This window comes from Odontesthes bonariensis, chromosome 17 (genome assembly GCF_027942865.1).
Source record: "Odontesthes bonariensis isolate fOdoBon6 chromosome 17, fOdoBon6.hap1, whole genome shotgun sequence".
NCBI lineage: Eukaryota > Metazoa > Chordata > Actinopteri > Atheriniformes > Atherinopsidae > Odontesthes > Odontesthes bonariensis.
In genome coordinates this window covers 11,091,430-11,114,891 of record NC_134522.1, presented here as the reverse complement: position 1 = coordinate 11,114,891, position 23,462 = coordinate 11,091,430, and the positions used below count along the sequence as shown (strand labels likewise).

The window sequence follows — 23,462 nt, the reverse complement described above, 5'->3', positions numbered from 1 at the left end:
ATCTCCCTGTTGGAACTCTGCAGCAAGTTTTCGAGAATTAACTCTCTATTTAAAATACATTGATGATTCAGGGTTTAATGATAAGCATTTTGACCACTTGCAAAACTCCTTTTATAGCTTCATGGCAGTCTGCTGGTCCCAGGACAAGAAAAAAATGTGTGCAGTCTCTGCAAAAGTCATGGGAGGACCCAGCTTGAATCTAGACTCGAGTCCACTGTGTCATCTCTGGAGAGACCTGAAAAGGTCTTTGTTTAGTGGTTTAAGCACCATTGTTGCTAAAGGTACTCTCACCAAATACTAAGTGAAAGGTCAGAGTCCCTATAACAGTTTATACATATAACGAAATTTTACATTATATTATATAAAATTTTACAATAGATTTAGAGAATGGTAGCATTTTCAGTCTTTGTTCTGACAAAGTCAAAAACTAAGACTGACCTCTGATGTGCATTGTTCAGTGTGCATGTGTGCGTGTGCCCTGCCTAAATAATTCACAGTGGACTTTTAGCATCATTAAAGCATTGCTTGGATGCAAAAATATTACACATTCACTTACCGTAGGTTTGGCCTGATTGCTCACACCTGTCTCTGTCATTGCAGCATATTTTATTGTCTCTTCTCTCCTATCTTCCAAACACGAATAAGTCACTCTGCCCTCTGATATCACGTTTATTCAAAATGCTTTTCAGTAAAAAGTCTTTTCAGCCAAAAAAATAATTTACACAAAGAAATGTGTCCTCACGTTAAAGTGTCGTTTACAAAACTCGTCGGCAAACTCTTTATGTGTCAGACAACCACTCAAAGCAAGAAGATGTTAATAGCAGTGCAGACAGATGGAACATTAAATCCAAATTCCCATCACAAAACACTCAGAAAAAACAAAGATATGCCCCCATCTAAACAGCATAAATGCATGAGACAAACAAGTAGAAAAAAATTTATAAAAATAAAGACAAATGGCTTATTTAATTACAAAAAAATTATGCCTCTGCTTCTTGTACTTTTTACTTTCTTGTACATTGGCAAAATATTTAGTTTTACTCTTTGTGAAGCACCACATACTGTACATAACTGTTGTGTCAATCAGACTTTCCCACCATTTTGTAAAGTATTACTATTGACAGTGGATTTTTTAACCTCTATCCTCATAGACTGACTTTCAGCTCGAGACTCCAGCTTCATTCCACACGAAATCCCCAGGGATCCCAGTGCAGCTTTTCCCGTCTTCAGGCTCTTGGACATCGGGATGCGGGTCAGCCCTGTGCGAGGTGTCTGGGTATCATGCCCAACCTGTATGACAAAAAAGAAAGAATACCATTTTTCAGGAGGAAGAATGAAAACGGAGAAGTAGCACAGAGAGAAGAATACTTTAAAAAGCAGGCATAACCCCATGACAGGGAAAAGGGAATTCTAAATATCTAAACATTGTAACTGATTATGTTTAATAAGAACTGCCTGAATGAAAATTGTAAATATTTATTCCCTCTTTCGCTTCATCCAGATTAGGTTTCAGTGTGCTGATGCTGGTGCAAATCTGTTTTGTGTCAGCCAGAGGGCACTGAGCCCTGCATGTCCTATTTGTGAATGTAAACACTGTGTAACAACTATAAATTACAGCATGACTGTTGGTAAGGTGGCAAAATGCCACATCATTAGCTCTGCTTCTCTGAGGCCTGCCCATAGGGTTGTTTCTGTCACGCCATTCATCTCATCTACTCAGAACATATTATTAAGGGGCCACGAGACCCCAACACACTGTTACTTCACTATCATTCCCAGCTATGTTGGATGAAGCTCATTGTGAGTTGGTCATGAAACATCAAATATGACTGTGAAATAACAGTCGCACTGATTGGTCCTGACAACAGTTTTTCTAAAACTTCAAAAATGAAGAGAGCAAGATATGATTGGACACTTTTGGTAAAATAAAGTAAATACCTGCCACAGCTGCCATCCCATTAGAGTGGAAGGAGAAATTAAAGATAGAAATCTAAATGAAAAAGTGGAAACGCTGAATAAAGCAAAACTTACCATGCTTTGGGTAGGTCTTGAAGTGGTAGATGTAACGGGCGATATCGTAATACTGCTCATCACTTTGCTCTGTGTGCTTCTTGTGGTAGTGGTGGTTATTTGGCGGGGCGAGCGTAAAACTGTCCCTGTTGATAGGGTCATTTCTTTGCTTTCTGTTGAAGTAGCCACAGGCCTGACAACCATCTTTGGGGTGATGCTGTTCCCTAAGTGAATATGGATCTTGTTATCGTCCGTAGTGGTGATTATGTTAGCATTGTTGTGGCCCTTTCGTACAGGCACTGGGACCATCTGCTTCTCAGGCGTAACCCTGAACACAGCCCGGCCCATGGTTATCTCCTGAGGCTCTGGGGAGGCAGATGCTTCAGGCACTGTAGCAGTGCTTACTGTCATAATAGAAACTGGGGAAAGTGGCCTTCCTGAGATAGAGGAGGAGGGTCGGCTGCTTTCTGGAGACTTGGCTCTAGATATAGCTGTGATGGTGACTGGAGACTTTGCCCTTTCAGGGCCCTGAGGTCGAGCAGGGGACTTTCTCTGGTGAGCCAGAGCAGAGCAGGTTGGAATGATTGTGATTCTGGATTTAGGTTGAGATGGGTTTGGGCTAAGGGGAGCTGAGCTGGAGAAAACATCCTCAGCAGTTGGGCTGCTGATTTCAAGAGTAGCTATGTTGTTTTGGTGATCTGGTGTTACTCGGATGTGTAAAGGCTGCCCTTGCTTTTGAGGCATGGTCAATTCAGAGGGCAAATTATCCAGATTGATATGCTGAGGTTTGTCCAGGTTGGTTTCATGAGGAGTGTTGTCCTTTTTCCTCATCCAGGGAATCCAGGATTTCTTAAAACCCAAGTCACTGCTAGACGAAGGGCAACGCTCAACAGCGCTGCTTTTTTCCCCTGGCTTCTTCAAGCATTTCTGTCTGATGTTATTCATTATGTGATTCTCTTCTTGAACAGACTTCCTGATAAACACAGCTGGGGTCTCTTCCTCTGCTGGTCCAGTACACGATGCCTCTGTCTGTACTGCAGTGGATGTCACAGCTATGTCCACCATTCGCCTCCCATTTAAGCTGGGCCGTAGTGCTCGACTATGACGCTTTGCTTGCTCGAGCTCTTTGGTAAGATGGAAAACTTCAGTGCCCATGTTCTTGGCCTTCTCCTCCTCTTCCAAGAATCTCTGCTGTAGGACAGAGTAGTCCACTTGGAGCTGAGAAAGCTGGTCTTCTTTGTGCATAAGCTCGTGGATCTTCTCCTTGAGGGCTACCATGTCAGCTTGTAGTTCCCTGGTTTTGGCCTCCTCTCTCTTGCATTGTTGTCGGAGGTCTTCTTCCCGGCTTTCCTCTTCTCCTTTCTCAATGGCTTTGTTGTGGGCTATCTGATTCTTCATTTCCTCTACCTGCTGGGAGAGAACATTTGCTTTGTCCTTTTCAGTCATGAACTTTTTCTCCAGCATGTCGTACTGATCTTCTGTCTTGATCAAATCTCCCTCCACGACTTCAAGTTGTTTGAGGCGGTTTTTCAATCGCTCAATTTCAAATGTTAGTTCCTTAACTTTGTTATCGTCTCTCCTGATGGGATCAGACATTCGTCCCAGATCACACATCATGGAATTCCTCACAGATAGCTTTTCTGCTTGATCAAACCCATCTAGCCTCTTTTTCATTTGGCTTACCTTAGAATTAAGATCCTCGGTTTTGTCCATTTCATAAGCTAGTTTAGTACTGAGCTCCCCTTTTTCAATGGTTAGAGTCTCTACTTTGGTTTCCATCTCCGATTTTAGTTTCAGGAACTTTTTGCTTTCTTCTATCAGTTTCTCAGTCACCTCCATAACCTTACCCTGCTCAAGTTTGACCATCTTGCTCAAATCATCCTTTTTCTTTTCATCAGACTTCACTTTTTCCATCAGAGCCTTTCGCTCATCCATCAAAGCAACTGTCAACGATTTAAGCTTACTCAGGTCATCCTTGAGACTCAGCTCAGACTTTTCCAGCTTCAGTTCAGAAGACTCCAGCTCTTTCATACGGATCTTGAGAGCTATAACTTCATCTGAAAGCCCTTTAGTCAGACCCTTCTCTCTTTCTAGAGCAATGTATAACTGTGCACACTCAGCTTTGCTAATGCTGAATGCTTCCTCAAGTTTTTCTACCTCCGTCATTCTTTTTTGGAGTTTCTCTACTTCCAGCTTGAGGTCTTTACTCTTGCTATCCTCTTCCTCTAGTCTCTTCCTCAACTCCTTGCATTGATGCTCTGTCTTGGTAATCTCCTCATCCTTTCCTTCCATCTCCAGCACCCGTTTCCGCAAGTTCTCCAACTCAGCAAGCAGGTTGGAGTTACCACGCTCCCCTCTACTGATCTGCTCTCTTAACTCCTGCAGTTCCTCCTCAGATTTCTTCAAGGCCCTGTTGGTTTCTTCTAGTTCCTCTACTTTGTGTGTCAGACCCATAAGTTTGGCATTAAGTTGACGATTGTGGAGCTCCTGAGTAGCTACCTTGGCGATCATCTCTTCATGCTGTTGGGTGAGCTTACTAGATTTCTCTTTAAGCTCAGCCTCCAGGCTCTGCACCCTGTGGCCATCTTCCTGAGCACGCTCCCTGGCTTCCTTCAGAGTCTGCTCCCGCTGCTGGAGCTGCTGGCTGAGCTCCTGGATTTGCTGGCTCTGTTGGTCCATTTGCTCCAGGTTCTGCTGGCGCTCATTGACCAACATCAGAGCAAAAGACTTCAGCTTCACCAGCTCCTCTCGCACTTTTGCCAGACGTTTGGAGTGCTCCTTCTCCTTTCTCACCTGGTAGGCTTTCTCGTTTTCAAGCAGCCTCTTCAATCTAAAAGATTTAGGGGAACAAAGAAGTAGGACATTATTTCTACCTTTCTCTGACGTTCAGCTTGAAAGATTTTCTGTTTAATCCTGGATAACTCTTCAATCATAATCAGTGATAGTTTAGAGTATACTTAGATTGTTTAGAAACTAAAGCTTTACATGCATGTCATAGTTTTCCTCATGAAAGTAACAGCTCTCATACACTTTCTTTAATCAAATTTAATGAAATTTAGATTTTCTCGAACAATTTCTACTCTTAAAGTCTAATTATGTAAGAAAACCACACATAAAACAACAAATATCCAAATGCAGTATTTTTCCATAAAAGATTACACAAACTGAGAAAAAAAACATTTAGCCCCATGCTGATGGGATAAAAACTAAGAACACAAACCCTCACCAAGTGGTAGCCTTTTCTCTCAGCTTCTTTCTATGCTGCTCATGCCCACTCTCAACCCTGGCTCTAACAAAATGCATGCAAAACAGATAGCATGCGAGTCTATCTCCTTCTTGTACACTCCCAGGGAAATTCCAGCATAATATTCAAAATTAACATGTTTGCATTGCAAAATAAAGCAAATTAGAACGAGGAAGACTGTGCGTCTATAACAGCCTCTAAAAGTTCAAAATTAGTCTGGTTCAAAACACAAATAGTCACGATCCTTCAGAATCATAGTATATTCGAAACTTACCCACAAAAGAAGCTCTACAAGTAGGATTTACAGATAGTTAATCATTTAAAATACAATGAGAGTGCAGAAGAAGTACCAGAGCATCATTTCCCACAGATCCTGCACACTCTCATTCCAAGCATGTGGCCAGGACAAGGATAGCTGGATAAATACAGCATAGCACTGCTGGAGCACCTCTACTGAGTGATGTCATATCATCTATAAAGGCTACTAATGTGTATGAGAGTGCGTGTGCCGCTCTGCTTTGGACAGAGGGAAGGGGGTGGAACCCTCACCACAGAGGGAGTGTTTTGCAACTCAAAACTTGGCAACTGCAAGCTTGACTCACAGTTTACAAAACTATTGAAAAGAATGATTAAATAGAAAAAAAATGTCAGTCCATGTTTCAAATAATATCTTCAGGAGCACTAGATGTTGCTCCTGGAAACTGGAAGATATGCTGGTACATGAGAGGGAAGACTTATGTGTGCTGCAGTTTCACTTGAGGGGAAACTTCAATGGGCTTCACTGCAAAGAACATATGATGAGGAAACCAGATATGGATGAGTTGGATGTCTCTCTTGAGGTGGAGAAGATCTGGGAGGATAGGACCACTAAGTTCAAGGAGCTCTACATCAAGATTGTTGCATTGAAAGTAAATCATTGAAAAAAATATGTGAGGTTTTGTAACCCCGCATATCTGTGAGTGAATGCAGTTGGAAACTCCACAGATTTGTATTACTAGCAGCTTTTATTGCCATCAAAGATTAGTAAACCTGGCTACTGTACAAAGAGACCACCCAGATCCGTGCAGTGTAGCTCATAATATCCATACTTACACAGTCTGATGTCATTTACTCTTAAGAAACTGGCACTCTAAAATTACTGTCATGCAAAGGTCAAAGGCATGATGTCAGTGGTCTGACACTGATGGTTAAGCCATGTGAGAACCATCGTTTACTGTTGCTATGGAAGAAATAGTTGCTGTGTGCAATGAACCAAGTACTGAGCAGGCAAAAATAACTGTTTAACTGCCATTGCAGATGTAAAACATAAATAGAAAATAAATGCTATTTTTTTGCCAGAATTATCTAAAGAATGGTCTCAATTTCTTATGTGACTGTGTGTGTGAAAAGTAATCTTCTAAGCAGATACACAGGTGTGATCCATAAGCCAACATTCGTGAGAGAACTTTTTTTTCTTTCTTTTCACCATGGGAACAACATTTCATCCCATGTTTCCTGGGGTATTTGCTCAGAGGCATTGCAGATTCACTGTAACAAACACTGCCAAAAAACACAGTGCTGAACAGTTATCACAACCCTCGACGGATAAAAAGCATTAAGCATTACGCAAGAGAGCAACAGCCGCAATGCACTCTACTGCAAATACTGACATGGTGTTAAAAGAGGGAAATCAGAGGCCATGTTGACTTCAGACTAGCTGAAACAGATCTTCCCTGATGTTGAAAGATAGCTTAGTTTGATTCGACATTTGGGGATCTGCTGCTGGTCAGCATATTCAATTTGATTGCGTGACTTTGAGACTCCCTTCAGGAGTGGGGGCCGTTTCTTCTGTCAGTCTCCAAACATTCCACTATGCCACTTAAAAATTTGAACTCCCTGACATATAAATTGCTTTGTTGTCTGAGAGAGTGTTAATGGCTGATTGCTACCAGTCATCAACAGCTGCCTCTGTGCCCATCCTCTGCATTCCAGATGTTTGGCACAAGACCTTTCACTTTTCTCTCTTCACCCTCAGATGGCTGGAGGAGATCAAATCGATGAGTATGGGATGATGACACACTTCTGAGAGAGCAAATTGTCAAAACAGTGATTGAAGAAAGAAACTATTTGTGCCTGTTTTTGTGCTTTTTAATTCTGTTTTTCCATAGTATGTTCACTCCATAAGCCCTAGGCTCTTTTTGGAAATATCCACCTGGAAAAACATCCCAAATTTCAATGAGTAACATCCTCACACCTGTAAGCCCAGAATGAACAACCTTGGGCTCAGTGCATTGGAGACACTCGCCCCTATAGCCTGGCCAGACTGAGGTCTGAGAAACAACATTTAAAATAAAAAAATAAAAAACAACAGCCAAACAAGAGGGTCAGTAAATACAAATGTTTGAAAAATCCTTAAATAAATCCTTCCAACTTTGATTATTATTGGGGTTGTAAAAAAACTTCATCTTCAATAAATAATCAGGGTGACATTCTAAAAATATTGTTTGTTTGTTTTTCAGTAACCGGTCTCAGCACAAAAATTTCCATGATGAAAAGTGTCAACATTAAGGGTAATGTGTCTCTGGCTTAATTTATCATGACATTTTCATCTTCTGTGCACATGTTGTGTCTTTTTACAGCACAAAGAGAAGAATCTGTGCTCTGCAAGTGCTGAAAAGGTAGGATCTAGCAGAGCTCACCTCCTGCCCCCTTTCTTTGAGGTATCAGAGCCCAACTTGTGCATGAGCCAAGGAACTTCATGGAAACTACCTGGCACAGGAGGTGAGTCAACTCTCTCTTATGTGCAAACCAAGACTTGAGGTGAAGTGAAGTATTCAGTTCTCTTTTGAATCGCACCACATGCTTCAAACTTAGGTTTAGGCTTGCTGTTTCCAGTCACGGGCGGTCATTTTGATCACAAAACATTTGATTCTAATCACTTGTAACTTGGCTAATTGGCACGGGTTTGCATGATCTCTGCAGCCAACTAAAAGTCTTAATGATTCTTGGTGAGGTCTGGATCCATTTGATACCGCCGTATACCCATATGGTTGCAACTTTGATGTTTTTTTTTCTATTTCACTCTTGTATAAGACTCAAAAAAAGCAATTGAGAATATAAATTCACTCAAAAACTGTTCACTCAGGTAACAGATCAAGTAGAGAGGTAGGGTAATCTCCTCATATTCTTTTTCACAAACTTCCCTGCTGTCCAGCAGAAACAATGTGGGTTAAAGGCACTTCAGATCTACCAACCGTCCCCCTGAGGCTACATTAATCTTTAAACCCAATTTGCAGGTGTACTAAATTAATTAATTCATTAAAACACTTAGCTTTTGGAGTCAGGTTAGCAGAATTTTAGTCTAACTAAATTCTCAGTATGACATGGTGTGTTCAACAGTGTGTTTTGTAGAATGAGTATTTCTGTAACCAACTGGCAGAAATCATAGAACATCTTCTAGAAAATTCTATCGTTGGTACCTGTGCCTTCTTCATGATTCAAGTCATGATTCAGGTCACGATTCGAGTCTGAATCAAGTCTCATTTCCGAGCTGTTTCTTGTATGCGTGATGGCAGCTCAGCAGACATGATTTTAATTTTGCTTTGTCTTTTGTGACCTGCAGTAAAGTCAAAAGAAAGGTGATAATGATATCCACTTGGTCAATGGCTGAGCTTTCTCTCTACAAAAAAGTATTATATTTGTAGTTTGGCAAACTCTGAATGTACATATTCAAAGCAAAACACTAATTAACTTCCCTTTGTACAACTAATCTCCATCTCTCAGAGTAATTGCGGGAGCTTGAACACTTGTGTGTTACAAAATTGAAAAAAAAAATAAATAAAAAAAAAAATAAAAAAATAAAAATAAAAATAAAAAAATCAATAAACCCTTTCATTTGTAAATACTCTTAATTAGTAGGGCCTCCTTCCTCTTACGCTCTCATTGCGCATGAACACTCTCACAAGCAAGCTTGTTTGTGAGGCCCTCAACTCACATGTGAACCAACCCCCCCGCTCGTCAATTTTCTCGCCTTGACCAAGAGGCCAGGTCACCACCTCAGCGATGACTTCATTTCACAGGTGATGTCATGAGAGATTTGTTCCCCTAAAATGCTCCATTCATTCACTTGTCTGTGCTCCTGTTTCACCGTTCAGCGCCTCCTGCCCTCCCTAAGCCTGACCCCCATCTTTCCATCGTCAGAAAGCCCGCGCCCTTCCTCACACATACAAAGGTATGTAAGGTTATCGGTTCAGTAAGCAACACCTCCCAGCTTGATGAGGCCATTCTCAGAGGTTGGTGTAATCATTCACTGCACTTTATCCCTCAATACTCCTGTCTCTAATAATTAATCCCACCGGTTTTAAGAAGTCAGTGTTTATAAAACACTGGGAATATAATTCATGTTTTCACTTTCCCTGTTTTTCCGGTTTCCTTTGCATCAACTTCTCCTGTTTGTTCAGCCAGTCTGTCTCGCCAGCTAATTCAGTACAAACAAAAGTTATGCTATTTGCACAAGTAATAACCTTAAATATACACCTTTAAGTAAATGTGACAGTTGCACCTATTTTTCTTTCCCATGACATTTGCTACATTTGGTAATCCATTACAAATATGTATGTCATGACGTTACATTTACACCTACTTTTCTGAAATTTTACACAAATACTCTGAACAAAAATAGATTGTTTAGTGCACTGATACAGTTGTTTGGTGAATAGTTGGAGAGTTGCATGGTTTATGATGAAATAGCTGTATTTCTGATAAAGTCCAAGAAGGATTTGCATGTGTAATGATAAAGAGAAAACTAAAACAGATATCCAAAGTATGTTATGTAGCTACTGAAGTCAGACCTTTATACTTGTCTGTGCTGTTGGATGTCATTGTATTTCAAACAATGACTTCAGTCAAGAGAGGAAAGTTCTGAAAAATGTGCTGCATCACTTTGCATGCTGGCATTTACTGATGTACAGCAGCATTCTGTGAGCTCAGAGCCAGGCAAATCCATCAAAACTCAGTGGAAAACATCTTATCGTTCAACAGGATCTGAAAAAATACAGCCAAAGCAACCCATGAGACTTTTTTACTGGTTGAGAAGCCTGACACCTTTGATCTGGGGAGTCTGTTGGTCGAGTATTTTCCAGAAAATGTTGAACACGATGGGTTAGTTTGACCTCCAGTTACCTTTTCAATCAGACTGACACTGCATTCAGTGTAGCACCTTATTCTAAACTGAATGTACAGAAGCACAGAGCCTGAGGAACAAAAACTGGGTCTCCCGGACTGTATTTTACAACAATTTCTTCACTTCAGTTTTCCATCTCTTCCACAGATAGAGCACCTTCATTTTTGCTTAAACCTAAAGTTGTCATAGTTTGGCTATCTCGATACACATTGTGGTATATTTACTAATTACACCAAACATATTCTAAATAATCCAACAGTTAGATAACCAAAATTTCTCAAAGGGTTTAGATGCATAGGCCTTGTTGCTGCAATTTCACGTTCTGCCTGCCACACCCCTCATCTCCTCACCTTTCTCTCTCCTGCTCCAGGAGGTTGGTGAAGTCGTCACTCTTGTTCATGTAGTCAGCGTGTTTACGTTTCTCTGTGTCCAGCTCATAGACCGTGCGACGGTGGCACTTCTCAGCGAGCAGCAGCTGACCCAGCATCCGCCGGTACGTCTCCTTGTGCTTCTCCTGCAGACGTTCCAGCTGAAGAAAAGCACGCAGGAGGACCGTGGAAACACGAGATCATTTATATTCTATTTGCATGGGTGTTAGCCTAGAAATCTAGACGCCCCTAGCGGCCGCAAATGGAATTTGCTCCTGGGCTAGTCTAGTCACTTGTGGTCGTTTTGCAACGTTCCAAATCAAAACTTGATCGAGCCAATCAAATCGTGAGGAGCGGGGTCGGAGGCCGGGCTACCTAGTGACGACAGAGGTGCGACGTTTCAGTGTGTAGTTCCAGAGAGAGGTTAAAAAAAAAAAAACAGCTACTGTACAGCTATTTGCTGTACGGGTCTGGCTTGCTAGGCTACATGGGTGTGGTATGTCAACCATTTTGTAGCAATAACCCCCTGCAAACCGTTGAACAAAAACATTACTGGTATTAATGTTCCTCTTCTGCGTTTTCCTGGCTAGAATGAGTTTTAATATTACGATTGGCCTGTCTCCTATGCCCTTCGGGGGTCTGAGTTGGAAAAACTACGCTATGTAACTGCTGGACCGGCCCGGGAGCTGAGCGGAAGTACTTCGACTTGCTTTCTGGCACACCTACCGCAAAAACAAATAGACCCCTCTCACGCTCCCAGGTACATTTGATTACTCTTACCTTCTCGGTCGAAATAGCTTGCACCTTCTGACTCCTCGCCAGTTCGTCAACAAACGTGAAAGCGAAAGGGTGTTGTATTTACGACAGTGTAACCGTACATTACCTCCAAGCCTGTAGGGGGAGCTCCATAATGGTCTTTTTGAGAAGTTACATTGTATTGCTTTAACCTTTAGGATTGAGAAAGCACGAGCCCCGTAAACTTTTAATTTAAAATGAAATCTTTATTATATCTACGGACTTAAAGCAATACAATGTAACTTCTCAAAAAGCCCATTATGGAGCTCCCCCTACAGGCTTGGAGGTAATATGTACGGTTACACTGTCGTAAATACAACACCCTTTCGCGTTCACGTTTCACGTTTGTTGACGAACCGGCGAGGAGGCAGAAGGTGCAAGCTATGTCGACCGAGAAGGTAAGAGTAATCAAATGTACCTGGGAGCGTGAGAGGGGTCTATTTGTTTTTGCGGTAGGTGTGCCAGAAAGCAAGTCGAAGTACTTCCGCTCAGCTCCCGGGCCGCTCCAGCAAAGTTACATTGCGCAGTTATTCCAACTCAGACCCCCGAAGGGCATAGGAGACAGGCCAATCGTAATATTAAAACTCATTCTAACCGCACAATTTTTTTCAAACTGTTATTTTAAGGTAGAAATGTTACATAGCATTGCTTTAATTCCCAACAATACAAATATCACCATAACTAAATGCTATAGCCTACTGACCTCAGCCATAGGCTTTTGGTAGACGCTGTGGTTATGCGGCTTGGTGCCAGTGATGAAGCCATCCCTTTGAAGTGCCTTGAGAGCTGAGCCAGGGACCGCGCAACCATACTGGGATTCAAGAGCCTCTTGAGGAGTCTGTTGGGACTTCAGCATGCAGATAACATCTTCCCTGGCCTGAAGCCCCACATATATACATAAATTATATTACGGAATATGGCTTGAGGAAGAGTGACACTGAGTGACAGACATTTTGCATCAAAAAGGGTCTCAAACATTAGTACGTGTTATGGATTTCTTATTTTTTTCTTATTTAATCACATGTTTTAAAAACAATAAATCCTTTTTTAAGTCACATTTGTGCATTTCATCTGGCATGTTGAACTGTCATTTTTAACCACAAGATAGAGCTATTGTGCTGAAATTGCCTCGAACCATTGAAAATGGCTTTGGCTTCATCCACAGTGCCTTTTAGAGGCATGTTCTCTTTAACATCATTGCACTGGCCTCATAAACTATCACCACAGGCCGCATACAGAATGAGAAAAAAAACAAAACAAAGAGAAACAACAACCAGCCTACCTGAACCTCTCCTTCCATGATTCCCAGTAGTTTCATCAGGTCCTCTTTGGACAGATCTATATTGTTCCCTCTTTCTTCTCCAGCCTCGGTGGAATCCAACAGCAGCTTCTCTTTGTTAGAGATCACCTCCAACTCATCCCCACCTTCCTTCTGTTGAACTTTGGCCTTCAGGCTCTTCACAGCCAGACCCACATCCTGATCCTGACTGATGTCATGGTCACTTTGTGGGACCCCAAGCACTCCATCAGCTGGGCTTTCCACTCCGCTGTTTTTTGATCTCATCTTACCTTGGAAGGAAAAAATATGATTTTATTTTTTTCCTTTTACATGTCATTACCATGTTTATTTTTCCACTTAAGCTATTTTTAGTATGACCTCAAATTTACCTGAATAAGTCTGGTGTAATTTTCCACATTGTGCTGTTGCTTGGTAACAATTGACAGTGAGTTTTATGACTCTGGCATTGACTACCTCTTCTAACGTAACTAAGAATTCACAGCCTTTCCGACCCCTTTTTATCAGATGAAGTGCACACTCAGTCAAACGCAGACATACTGTATATGTTACAAATGGATGACATTGTTCCGTCATAACATTTCTAACCTGAAATAAATATTCATATTTTCCCAGGAGTGTGTATTTGCTGTGTGGGGATGTGCAAATTTGCATTTCCGATACATCACATTACTAACAGTTGTGCATACCATGCTCAGTGTTGGTGGTCTGGAAGCACAGTTGTGACACTTTTTAGTTTTCAAGCTCTCTGCTGACTTCAAAACTTCAAAATTCTCAAAATAAATAATTTTTTTTGCAAATGATTTGAACAATTTAGCCATTAGCCAACTACCATTAACTCCTGAGCTGGTTTTGCTGTCTACAGGTAACAGTTTTAGCTGTTTATGAATTTCTTTGGCCTATCTCTTTTATTCTAAAGTAATGACTTATTTCCCTTTTGCTCCCCCTTTATTTCCTATGTGTATAATAACTTGTACCTCTCTTCTCTCTTGAAAACTAGTTTCCATGTATCCTCAAGGCGGAACATTGGTGGGAAGAAAATAATTGGCTGGTGGCTTAGCTGGTGCTTAATGACAAATTAAATTCTCTAAAGACCCGGGTTGCATCATTACGTAATCCTAAAGTTGCCCTTTACACAAATATGTTCACACATTTCTTTATTTGTTTTTCTCAAGTCAAAAAATTATGAAAAACACGCGATAAATGTGTGCTTGCCTTTTACATGAACTTCTTGCAGTGCTTGTATGTGCTCAAATTCTTTTGAGCAGCCTTGAGAAACAAAATGTGTGCTCATACTTGATGAGGATTTCAGATATGACATCAATGTCTCTTCTAAATTACAAACAGAAAAACAACCTCAACCCCCAAAATCCCCTCTGAAGGACTCCGATGATGTCATAGCACCCTGACCTCTGAATCATGTGTTGAAACACCCTACATAAGCCTGCCAGACTGTTACAATTTCTCTCTGAGCACAAGGATGCATGCAGTGGCATTTAATTATTTGTACATGCATAGCTACTATGCTGGTGAAACATCTCTACCCATCTGAATCAGTCTACATCATGATATGACAATAAAGTTAAGAGGATTAGACTCCACATATAGATTCTCAAGAGGTTAGAAAGTGAGTATCAAAGCTTTTGGTTAACATGAGGAAAAATGTTTATCTTCCTGTGTAATAGTGGTCAGGAAAGTAAAGAAAACGGTGAAGTCTAATGATGCTTGAAGTCTCTTTGAATCGAATCTGTTTCCAGGAAAAATACCCATGCACAAGATTGAGGAGGCTACAAGATAACAGTGTGCTCCCACTAGTTCAAAAAGAAGAGACAAAAATCAGACAAACCAACACATTAAGCGCACCCTTTATCTTGTTTTTTGGAGTTCATCGAGTGCACTCTGGCTTCAATGAGATCTGTTTCTTCACTGGAGATTAATTGCAGTGTCCTGATTCCTGTCCATAACTATTAGTTTCAGCTGTTGGCCCTCTATCACTGAGTCCAATATTGTAGTACACCAGTTTACACAAGGTGTTCATGGGACCATTCAAGCATTGCCAGGGAATTTGAATGATGCCCAGAGGTGTGCATAAAAAGGGCCACCGCAGGGTCATGAGAGTGATGAAACACAAAAACGTGTGCAAATGAATACTATAAATGACTTGGGCAGAGTTCCTGAGCACAAGCAACAAAATGGTTGACGCTGAGTTAGGACTTGATGGTTTATTTTTAATTTTTGGGCTGATGCCATTAAGATCCAGAGGAGCCACTGTAACAGCCCGTCTCACATTGCAGGATCATTCTCATTCAGCAGAACAAGCAGGGGAATGAGTTTGTGATAGCTAACAGCAATATTAGTAAAAGATTACATTGTACAATAAAATCTCAAACAAAAGCGCAAAGGGTCAGAAATATCTCCCTCTGACAAACAAGTATTGCTTTTGGTTGATATTAGATAGATTAGATATTGTAGCACTCACTTTTGCTCTGTTGTGTGAACTATTGAGTGAGAATGGACTCTTTAAAGCTCCAACATTTTATTCAAACATTTTTGGCTGCTTGTACGGCACAATACACAAGGTTAATGCAGCAAAAATCTACAGCACAGTTGAATATTTACCTATTAACATCACTGAGCAGACAGTCAGCATCATCATTTAGATTCAAAATTCCAATATAAGCGCATTTTAACTCCAATTTGGTCTACTGTCTGTTTAACTACTAAATGTTGCACTATGTTCTTCAGATAGTCGCTAACTTTGTCTGAGGGGTTAAATTGGGAATGAAAAGAAAAGAACAACAGCAATAACAATGAATCTGGAGGTGATATATTTTTATACATTTTATAGCGCATCACGATGGGGCTTTCATAGATAGAGAATGAAAAACATTGAGATATACCAAATGTATAACCAAGAAAATGGAGGCAAGATGTCATCGCATTCCACACAACCATCTGAACCACCATAGAAAATTGATTACAGCAAATTTTTAATCTAAAGCTGATGAGTGTCGCACATTCCCAAGTAACACAGAATGATCGTAACTAAGTAATAGTTAGGTATCAATGTCTGTCAGCAGTTCTTTGTCATCACCATGAAGTCTTCGCTGTCTGATCCACCTTGAGTGATCAGTGAGGTTTTGATTGCAATGAATTCTCTTGAAACAAGTAGGGATTCCTGAGCCGCATGCCCTGCATTCCAGTCTGGCATGCAACAGTCCCAGTTGTCTTTATGGAATATAAAGGAGAGCTGGCAGACAATTAGTCTTCATTCTGCGGTCTTCCTCCGCCACAATGCTAACACACGTTCATGGCATCTAAATCATCAGCACAACTGACTGACTGGCATACAATGAGGATACCCTTTCTAGTATGAAAGGGTATGAAACCCAGCAAGTCTCCAGTCAAGGGCTGAGCCTAGATTTAAAATGGAACCCCAAATCTATCCCAAGGTTTGTCCCAGGTCCAGCTGTCACATATATATGTATTTATAGGCCAAAGCACGTGCATCCATTCCAAAGTTAAAAAAAGGTGCTGTAAAATTTTGTCCGAGATCAACACTGATGTGACTTTTATCTGTAGTCTTTTATCTTTTGTTTTTATTGCATTTACTTTAAATATGTTCTTCTTAAATTCAACTTAACTCTTAATTAGAGAGCCAATCAACTGGAGATGAAATCATGCTCACTAGTTTTGGTTGTGTGTCTTTAAACTTCTGGATTATTATGCAATGTAACTGCTAGCTTTACCTCCTGTTTTATTTGGAAATGGTTCTACTTTAAGTAACACATACATTTGGCTGATTTCTTTTTTTCTTTCTTAATTTCTCCCTCTACAGTTGTGTAACACTAACAGTCGTAAAAATAAATCTCGTGTCAGCCCTGCAAATGTAAAGCCATACGCATGAATATTTCTGGCATGTCAAGAGGCTGTAAAGCAAAACAGAATGGAGCAGGGATAGATAATAATTTATTTCTTCATTCATTTATTTATTTCAGCGAAAATGAGAAATATGTAGCTGCATATGTGTGCTTTATGTCTTAAGCAAATCTCCTCAGAGTTGTGGTTATTGGTCAGTCTTAAAGGCGTGTATCCTTTTAAATATTCAGGAATCAATGTATTGGTATCAGATTGTGATTGATGATCAATGAGAAAAAATGTGCATGAAAGTAAGAATTGTGATCGTAACTGAATTTTTATACCTACACTGAATTTGCAGTTAAATTGAGTCATAAAGAAAAGTAGCAAAACTAGTGTCAACAAGATTAAAACAGGGAGCTTTAATCGTATCAGAGATCATGCTGTAGTGGCACTTATTTTGAAGTATATTCTGAATTATTCAACTGTAACTCGGGTTAACATCATGTTCATCTGTGCTGCTTATGAAGAGAGAAAAAATGAGGAAGAGGTGAGCAGAATCAAATCTGGCATGCAGCCAGATTTATTTGTCAGAGACAAGGGACATAACAGCAGCTGCAATTTATGTAACAATCTGTTTCGGGGGAACTTATTGATTTATTTTTTTGGTGATGTACATTTATATCACAAACCCAATGCGAGAAGTGGGGAATGCTCTTTGCGTGTGAGCGTTTTGCAACTCGTACTGCCAGAGAACACTGATGAAATTTGGTATGCCCATGAAGCCCTTCTGTCCTGACAAGAAAAACACACCAGTTTGCCAAGATATGGGAATTTCAATTTAAAAAATGTGGCCGTGGATAAGAGTGGAAGCTACAAGTCAATCCATCTGATATTGAAAGAATTGTGAGCATGGAAGGGAACAAAGCTGAAGTCTGTTCCTGGATCTTCATGGTCAGTGCGTCATAGCCGAGACATCCAGTGAAGTTCAATGTGACATAAAACTTATTTTGTACAAAAGAATGTGATGTGAATTCAGACAGTAATCCTCTGAAAGAGGCACACATTCTACTCTTTGGAAGCTTTTATCAGCTTACATCAAATTGAGATGTCAAAGAGATTTGATGGTCAAAACTCCAGCATTTACAGCTTGTCCTACTGTAATTACGGCTTCTATTAATACCTCATAGCGACATAACACTAAAAGTAACGCTGACATGCCATACTGGAGCAAAATGTCAGCATTGGTAGTGGATTTCATCTTGTAGTATTTTTCTGATGTCACATTAACCTGATCCTCTCACTGGAGAAGACTATAGCTTAAGCAGGTACAGTTTCACTAATCAGTAAACTAAGAAATGCATTCTGTATGCATTTATGACTATGAAAGCAAAAACAGACTTACCCTTTGCCTCATAAGCATCTCAGAGCAGGTAGTTCCTGAATCAGTCACTTATAAGAAATGATGTATTCATGATAGCTGTGCAAAGGGCAGTTGAATATTTACTCGACTCTTTGATAAACTCACACATTATCCATACATTAACAGATTTAACTGCAAACTTCTACAAGTTGAACCATGCTCCAATCTATGTCATGCATTACAAACACTTCTGTGCAAGAGGGAGTTGCTAATGTAGGTTATTTTGTGTTTACTCACACAACCCGAATACTGTGACCGAGCAAACAAATTGGTGCAGTTGCTGGAATATGACTCACCTTCATTTGTCATGATTAGTGTAATAGAAATAATGGATAACATGAACTCATCAATAATCTAAAGGGCTTACATGGTAAACTGTACCTTGAAATTTTAGCAGCACTTACCATGGGAACAGTATTTTATTAAATCTAGCCGGAGTATCTGTAAACCGATGCCAACTAATCAAGTGCTAGATTTTTCCAGACTAGTGGAAAGGCTGGATATCATATTTACAGTATGGAGATCACGTAGGAGATCGAGTTGTGGCTGTTCTATGAATAGAAACAGCAAGGCAACATATGGATGAAACAAACTCAAGTGCAGAGTCAGCCATTTGTCTTGTAATACAAAAAAATGGTCTCAACGTTCACGATAAACGACTGGTAGAGTATTATTTGCTTCACCCATATTTGACATGTTTTGTGTAATATCAAGGGTCAGGGAGGCCAGCCCCCTTTTAAAACAAGTTTGCTGATTAAGCTTGTCATCTCCACTGGCCTGAACACACATAAACAACCACTCTGCGTCAGCTTTGCTGAAATTTGAAAAACGTTTGAATGTTTTTTTTTGACACATGCAATTTACAAGATAAGTCATCATCACTTACTGCTTTCCAGGAAATTAAACACTCTAAAACACAAGTAAGAATACCTACCAAATTACTTTTGTTACATCTGTATTTTGGGTCAGGAAGTGGTGTAAGTGTGACTCATAGTGCAAGATCCTGTTTATCATATACAATACAGATGTTGTTCATGACTCATTAATAGCCTGATTTGTTTCTGTAAAATTTTATTCTAAAAAAAACGGCAAAAATATTTTTTCCCATCGACTGTCACATGTGTTTTTATTGTGTTCTCCCATGTCTAGCCTTAACATTGTGAAATGGTTTAGTTTAGACTTAAACCTTACTTTTTTTCGAGAAGCAAGCCTAAAGTGCTGGTAGTAAGATGAATAGATTTTACACTGTGGATCAACATAGTTACTGTACATCTGGGTTAGTTACTGAGAAACTGGGTCGTGTAATGAACCCAGTCTGAGCAGCAGGCAGCAGGATTTGGGGTAAATCAATCTCTAAACGCCCTAACCATTCCCAAATGTACCAGATTTTTTCCAAACCCACTCAATTCAAGTAGGGGCTGGAGCAACAACATGAAATCAAATAAAACTCAGTTGACAAACATTTAGAAAGTTGAAGTGTATCAGAGAGAAGTGTTCCAAATCTTCAGAGGACTCTATCAATGGTTTAGCACCTAGTGCAAGTTATTGGAGACCAAAGTGGAGAAAGTGACAAATGTTACTCCGTTTGTCCCAAAAGGGCCTCTTAACAACCTTTTAAGGATAAAATATGTGTGTTTGCCTTGGACTTTTGTTGCCCCCTACAAACCACAAAATTAAGCTTTTAAAGAGGCTTTTTTTTTACTTCTTCTTTCGGTAAACACAGTATTTTGCACCCTGGAGTGTTTGGAATGATAATACAACACTTGGTTGACCACACCACCCCAAATCTCCAAACCACAACCAATTTAAGTTTTATAAGTGAGCATTAGTATTGTTTTGTGTTGGTACCATTGTCTGTTGTTTACCTTTTTCACAGAGAAAAAAATGGATGCATTGTTGTGGGATGGTAGGCAGAAAAGAACTATGTCTCACTATGTCTCAAGACATGTGAATATCCAGTCCTCGTAGATAACCAACATGAGTCACAGAGACCACTCATCCTTTTCTGACATCACTGCGCAGATGAGGTCTTTCAGTGGCCGCCGTCTTCACACAGTTCAAGGAAGCAGTGATGATTGTGTCACTTTCCCTCAACAAAGATGCATATGGGATGGGTTCGGAGGATGGAACTATCGAAATCCTTTCCTCCCATTTTTGCAAAGTGAAATGTCTTTTGCTCAAAAAGTTTTTGAAAAATGGCAGCCTGTAAAGCTCTGAAAAACAGGAAACACTTGCAGCACATTGTATGTAACTTAATGGGTGACGTCATTGGTCACTGATATTAGATATCAAAGGCCAATTAACCAGTAGACCTTTTACAGTAAGAATGCTCTGACATTTTGCGCACCACATATCAAATTATCTAGAGAAGATCTTGGGTTGCTATGGAGTTTAGGGACTTATTTTTAAACTGAGGCAACATGAGTTATGAGTTATGCCACTGTTCTGCGAAACATCCAAATGTGTCTAAACTGCATTTTTGGAATTCAAGACTAGATGCTCTTATACAACTGGAGCTTTGCATGTGTCAGTGACAGCTGCTGGTGAGGCCCTCCAGACCTATAGGAGAGACACCCACTACTGACAGCCATGAGCTCCACCTCCTAGCATGTTGTGTTTCTGTTCATGTTGTACATTGACATGTCCTTAAATGAATCACCCCACATGAACATGCAGCGGAAAGAACTGAGAGAAACTAAAAGAACTTATAGGTGCTAGCGAATAGCAAATACAATCATCCTCATCGTGCATTTTTGGTTTACTGTAGGGTTTTTCTGGAGTTCCAAAATAGAGAAAGCTCAGCTTTCTCTCAGCCCACCTCATAGATAAACTATGTCATCAACAACTCAGGTGACATAGAGCTGCAGTAATGGCATGAGGTAAGCCAGTGACACATTTGGTGCGCCTTAGTTCAACGCTGCTTTGGCAAACACCCAAGCTTAGATGGCTCGATTTCAGTTTAAAACAGGGACCTCATTATTGATTGATAGTAAGAGTGATTCATGTACAAGCTGTGACTGATAACACCCTGGTCAACATTCACTGATCTAACCTTTTAAAATGGCCATTTGGCTGATTGAACTTTTCAAACTGTCCATGACATGTGCTCAGTTGAAGCTGGAACAAACACAAAAATGTTAATGAGTTATATCTCTAAACCACTTCTCTCTGTCTTGAGTCAGTGGTGATACCACTGAGAGCACCGGGGCTATATAAGCTGGAGAGAGAGAGGGGGGGGGGGGTGCCCCTGGGCAGTGTTGGAAAGGATATTTGACAGTAGCATGAGCCACCCCTGCACTTTCACATTTTGTTTTCAGTTTACTGTGACAAGGTGATGTATGCTTTGACAAACGGCGACTCCCGGGAGCCATGCTTCTCCTCTGAGACGCTGATGACTTCATGTGTATGAAATGGAATTTGTTTTGGCGTCACTACAACCCCAAAAATATTCAAGATGAAAGATGTTCTTCTGCAGCTCATCGAGGCTCAAGCTAAAGCAGTATTAAGTGTGTGTGTATTTGCAGCGCAGTAGTAGGAACTAATCAGTGCTGCAGAGGTGTTGAGGTAGGCGATTGTGGGGGAAGTTATGAGCAAAGGTCGCATGTGTGCATAAGTGCATATCATCCCCAGCAATGACCTCATAAATGAGCTTCTAGATCACATATAGTGAACCACTATCCCCTTTTGTCTGGTGAAGTTGTGGGATTCTCCTCCCACATGTAAAGCACAAAATTCTTTGCACTAAATGGTCTCATTCATGTAGTCACATGTAAGTCACTGAAAAAAATTCATTCTGATTCATGACTTTGTGTCTTTCTCTGTTTTGCATGTCGTAATGCCAAAGCTGTATTGATATTAGCAGCACTGAGTCCCCACTTGTCTTCTCTGGGAGACGGTTATTACAAGTTAATGCAAAATGTAGAAATTTTGTTTGAATGCATAATAAGGGAGCTGAATTAATTACATACATACATTTGGGAATAGTCATCCATTCATATGGTGTGGAACTGTTCTAACCACAGCTCAGACGAAGTGCAGATTTTTATTTGACAATTGTTCTTTACTGGCTCCATAATACTGATGTGAGCTAAGCAGTAACACCTGCACTTCATCCTTGTGTCTCTCAGTTTGAAGCCAGAACAGCTGATAAGCTCTTTTCTGTCAGAAGCACATGGCTGTCTTTATCTGTTTCTAACTTAACAGCAGCAAAAACAAAAGAAGCTGACTTACCTAATACTAAGATATCCCCAGGTTTAGGCAATTAAAAGCCACACCAAGTAATCCTATAATAAGGAAAAAAAAAAAAAAAAAGGAGGAAAAGTGTCCACTTATATCCTCTGGCTGGTGTAGTCCGCTTGTAGTTTCAGCTACAGAGTAGTGCTGAGAGCCATCCCAAGCTCTGCTTCCCCTTTCTCTCTCTTGTTTCAGTCCTTCAGGTCAAGAAGGGAATGGCAGAGAGCAATAACAGAGCACTGTAACTTCCCTCTCACCCTCCCTCCCTCTGTCACTCCCACAGCCTGCCCAATTCCGCTTCACACAGAAGGCAAACGCGCACCTCTCGTTTTCTTTCCTCCCTATCCCCGCAAGAAGCTGGTTGGTGAGTGTGTGAAAAAGAAAAGGAGAGTGGGATGAGGGAGGGAGGCAGCCAGCCAGTACTCTCAGCAGTTGAGAGTAGCCGTTGCCCAGAGATGACAGAGGCAGAGGTGCTGTGTGATGCCTTTTGTCACAGGGCCAGATCTTTTTACTCCTCCAACGTCCCCTATCTTGTCTTTGTGATTAGACTCCCAGAAGCCGACGGTATAGCTCTAAATTTAACTCGTCCTCTTTCGCCAGAATGGGTGCTGCTAGCAGCTGAGTCTAGCTGAATGCTGGATGTTTTGGCCGGCTGGCGAGAGAACCAACTCTCTCTGCTGACCCTTGGTGACAGCTGAACCGTGCAATGCCATTCTTTCGTCCTGGGAAAGTCCAGTGACAGCAGCCACCAGAGCCCTAACAGTGGTCGAAGGAACCACCAATTGCTGACTTGGGAGGGCTGAGTGTGGCCAAACTCTACAGGACTTTGGCAGCTAAACTGTAGTTTTGGTCCCGCTTTCAGAAAACAATCTAATTTTGGGCTGCTAAATCTGAGGTACAGTAATTGTACACTGCATCAATGGGAATAGTTAACTTTGCTGCCAGGGCACTGTTGAGTAAATACGCAGAAACTTGGTTCACCTACCTATTTATTTGGGGCTTAACCTGCTTTTCAGGTCCACCATAAATCCTGATCATTTATAGACGCAGGTAATCCAAGTTAAATTGACTTC

The 23,462-nt window shown here is 40.7% G+C and overlaps 1 protein-coding gene across 1 annotated transcript; it reads right to left on the bottom strand.

Annotated features, from left to right (window-relative positions):
- Positions 1-651: 651 nt before the first annotated feature.
- LOC142366290 (filamin-A-interacting protein 1-like) lies at positions 652-22,772 on the bottom strand. Its single transcript, XM_075448126.1, has 6 exons — positions 22,387-22,772; positions 12,861-13,147; positions 12,282-12,455; positions 10,766-10,944; positions 2,032-4,840; positions 652-1,290 (listed from the first exon to the last, which is right to left on the bottom strand). Exons 2-6 carry the CDS (start codon positions 13,140-13,142, stop codon positions 1,084-1,086), a joined length of 3,651 nt encoding a protein of 1,216 aa, XP_075304241.1. The 5' UTR covers positions 13,143-13,147; positions 22,387-22,772; the 3' UTR covers positions 652-1,083.
- Between the last annotated feature and the right edge of the window lie 690 nt (positions 22,773-23,462).

What these genes read in the sequence shown, in the direction of transcription:
- LOC142366290 (XM_075448126.1), bottom strand. Translation starts at nt 13,142, where the DNA reads ATGAGATCAAAAAACAGCGGAGTGGAAAGCCCAGCTGATGGAGTGCTT. An exon ending in ACCAAAAGCCTATGGCTGAG is followed by an intron (nt 10,945 to 12,281) that starts GTCAGTAGGCTA and finishes GCTTTTCTTCAG; the next exon opens with CTGGAACGTCTGCAGGAGAA. An exon ending in CTGGAGCAGGAGAGAGAAAG is followed by an intron (nt 4,841 to 10,765) that starts GTGAGGAGATGA and finishes TAAATCTTTTAG; the next exon opens with ATTGAAGAGGCTGCTTGAAA.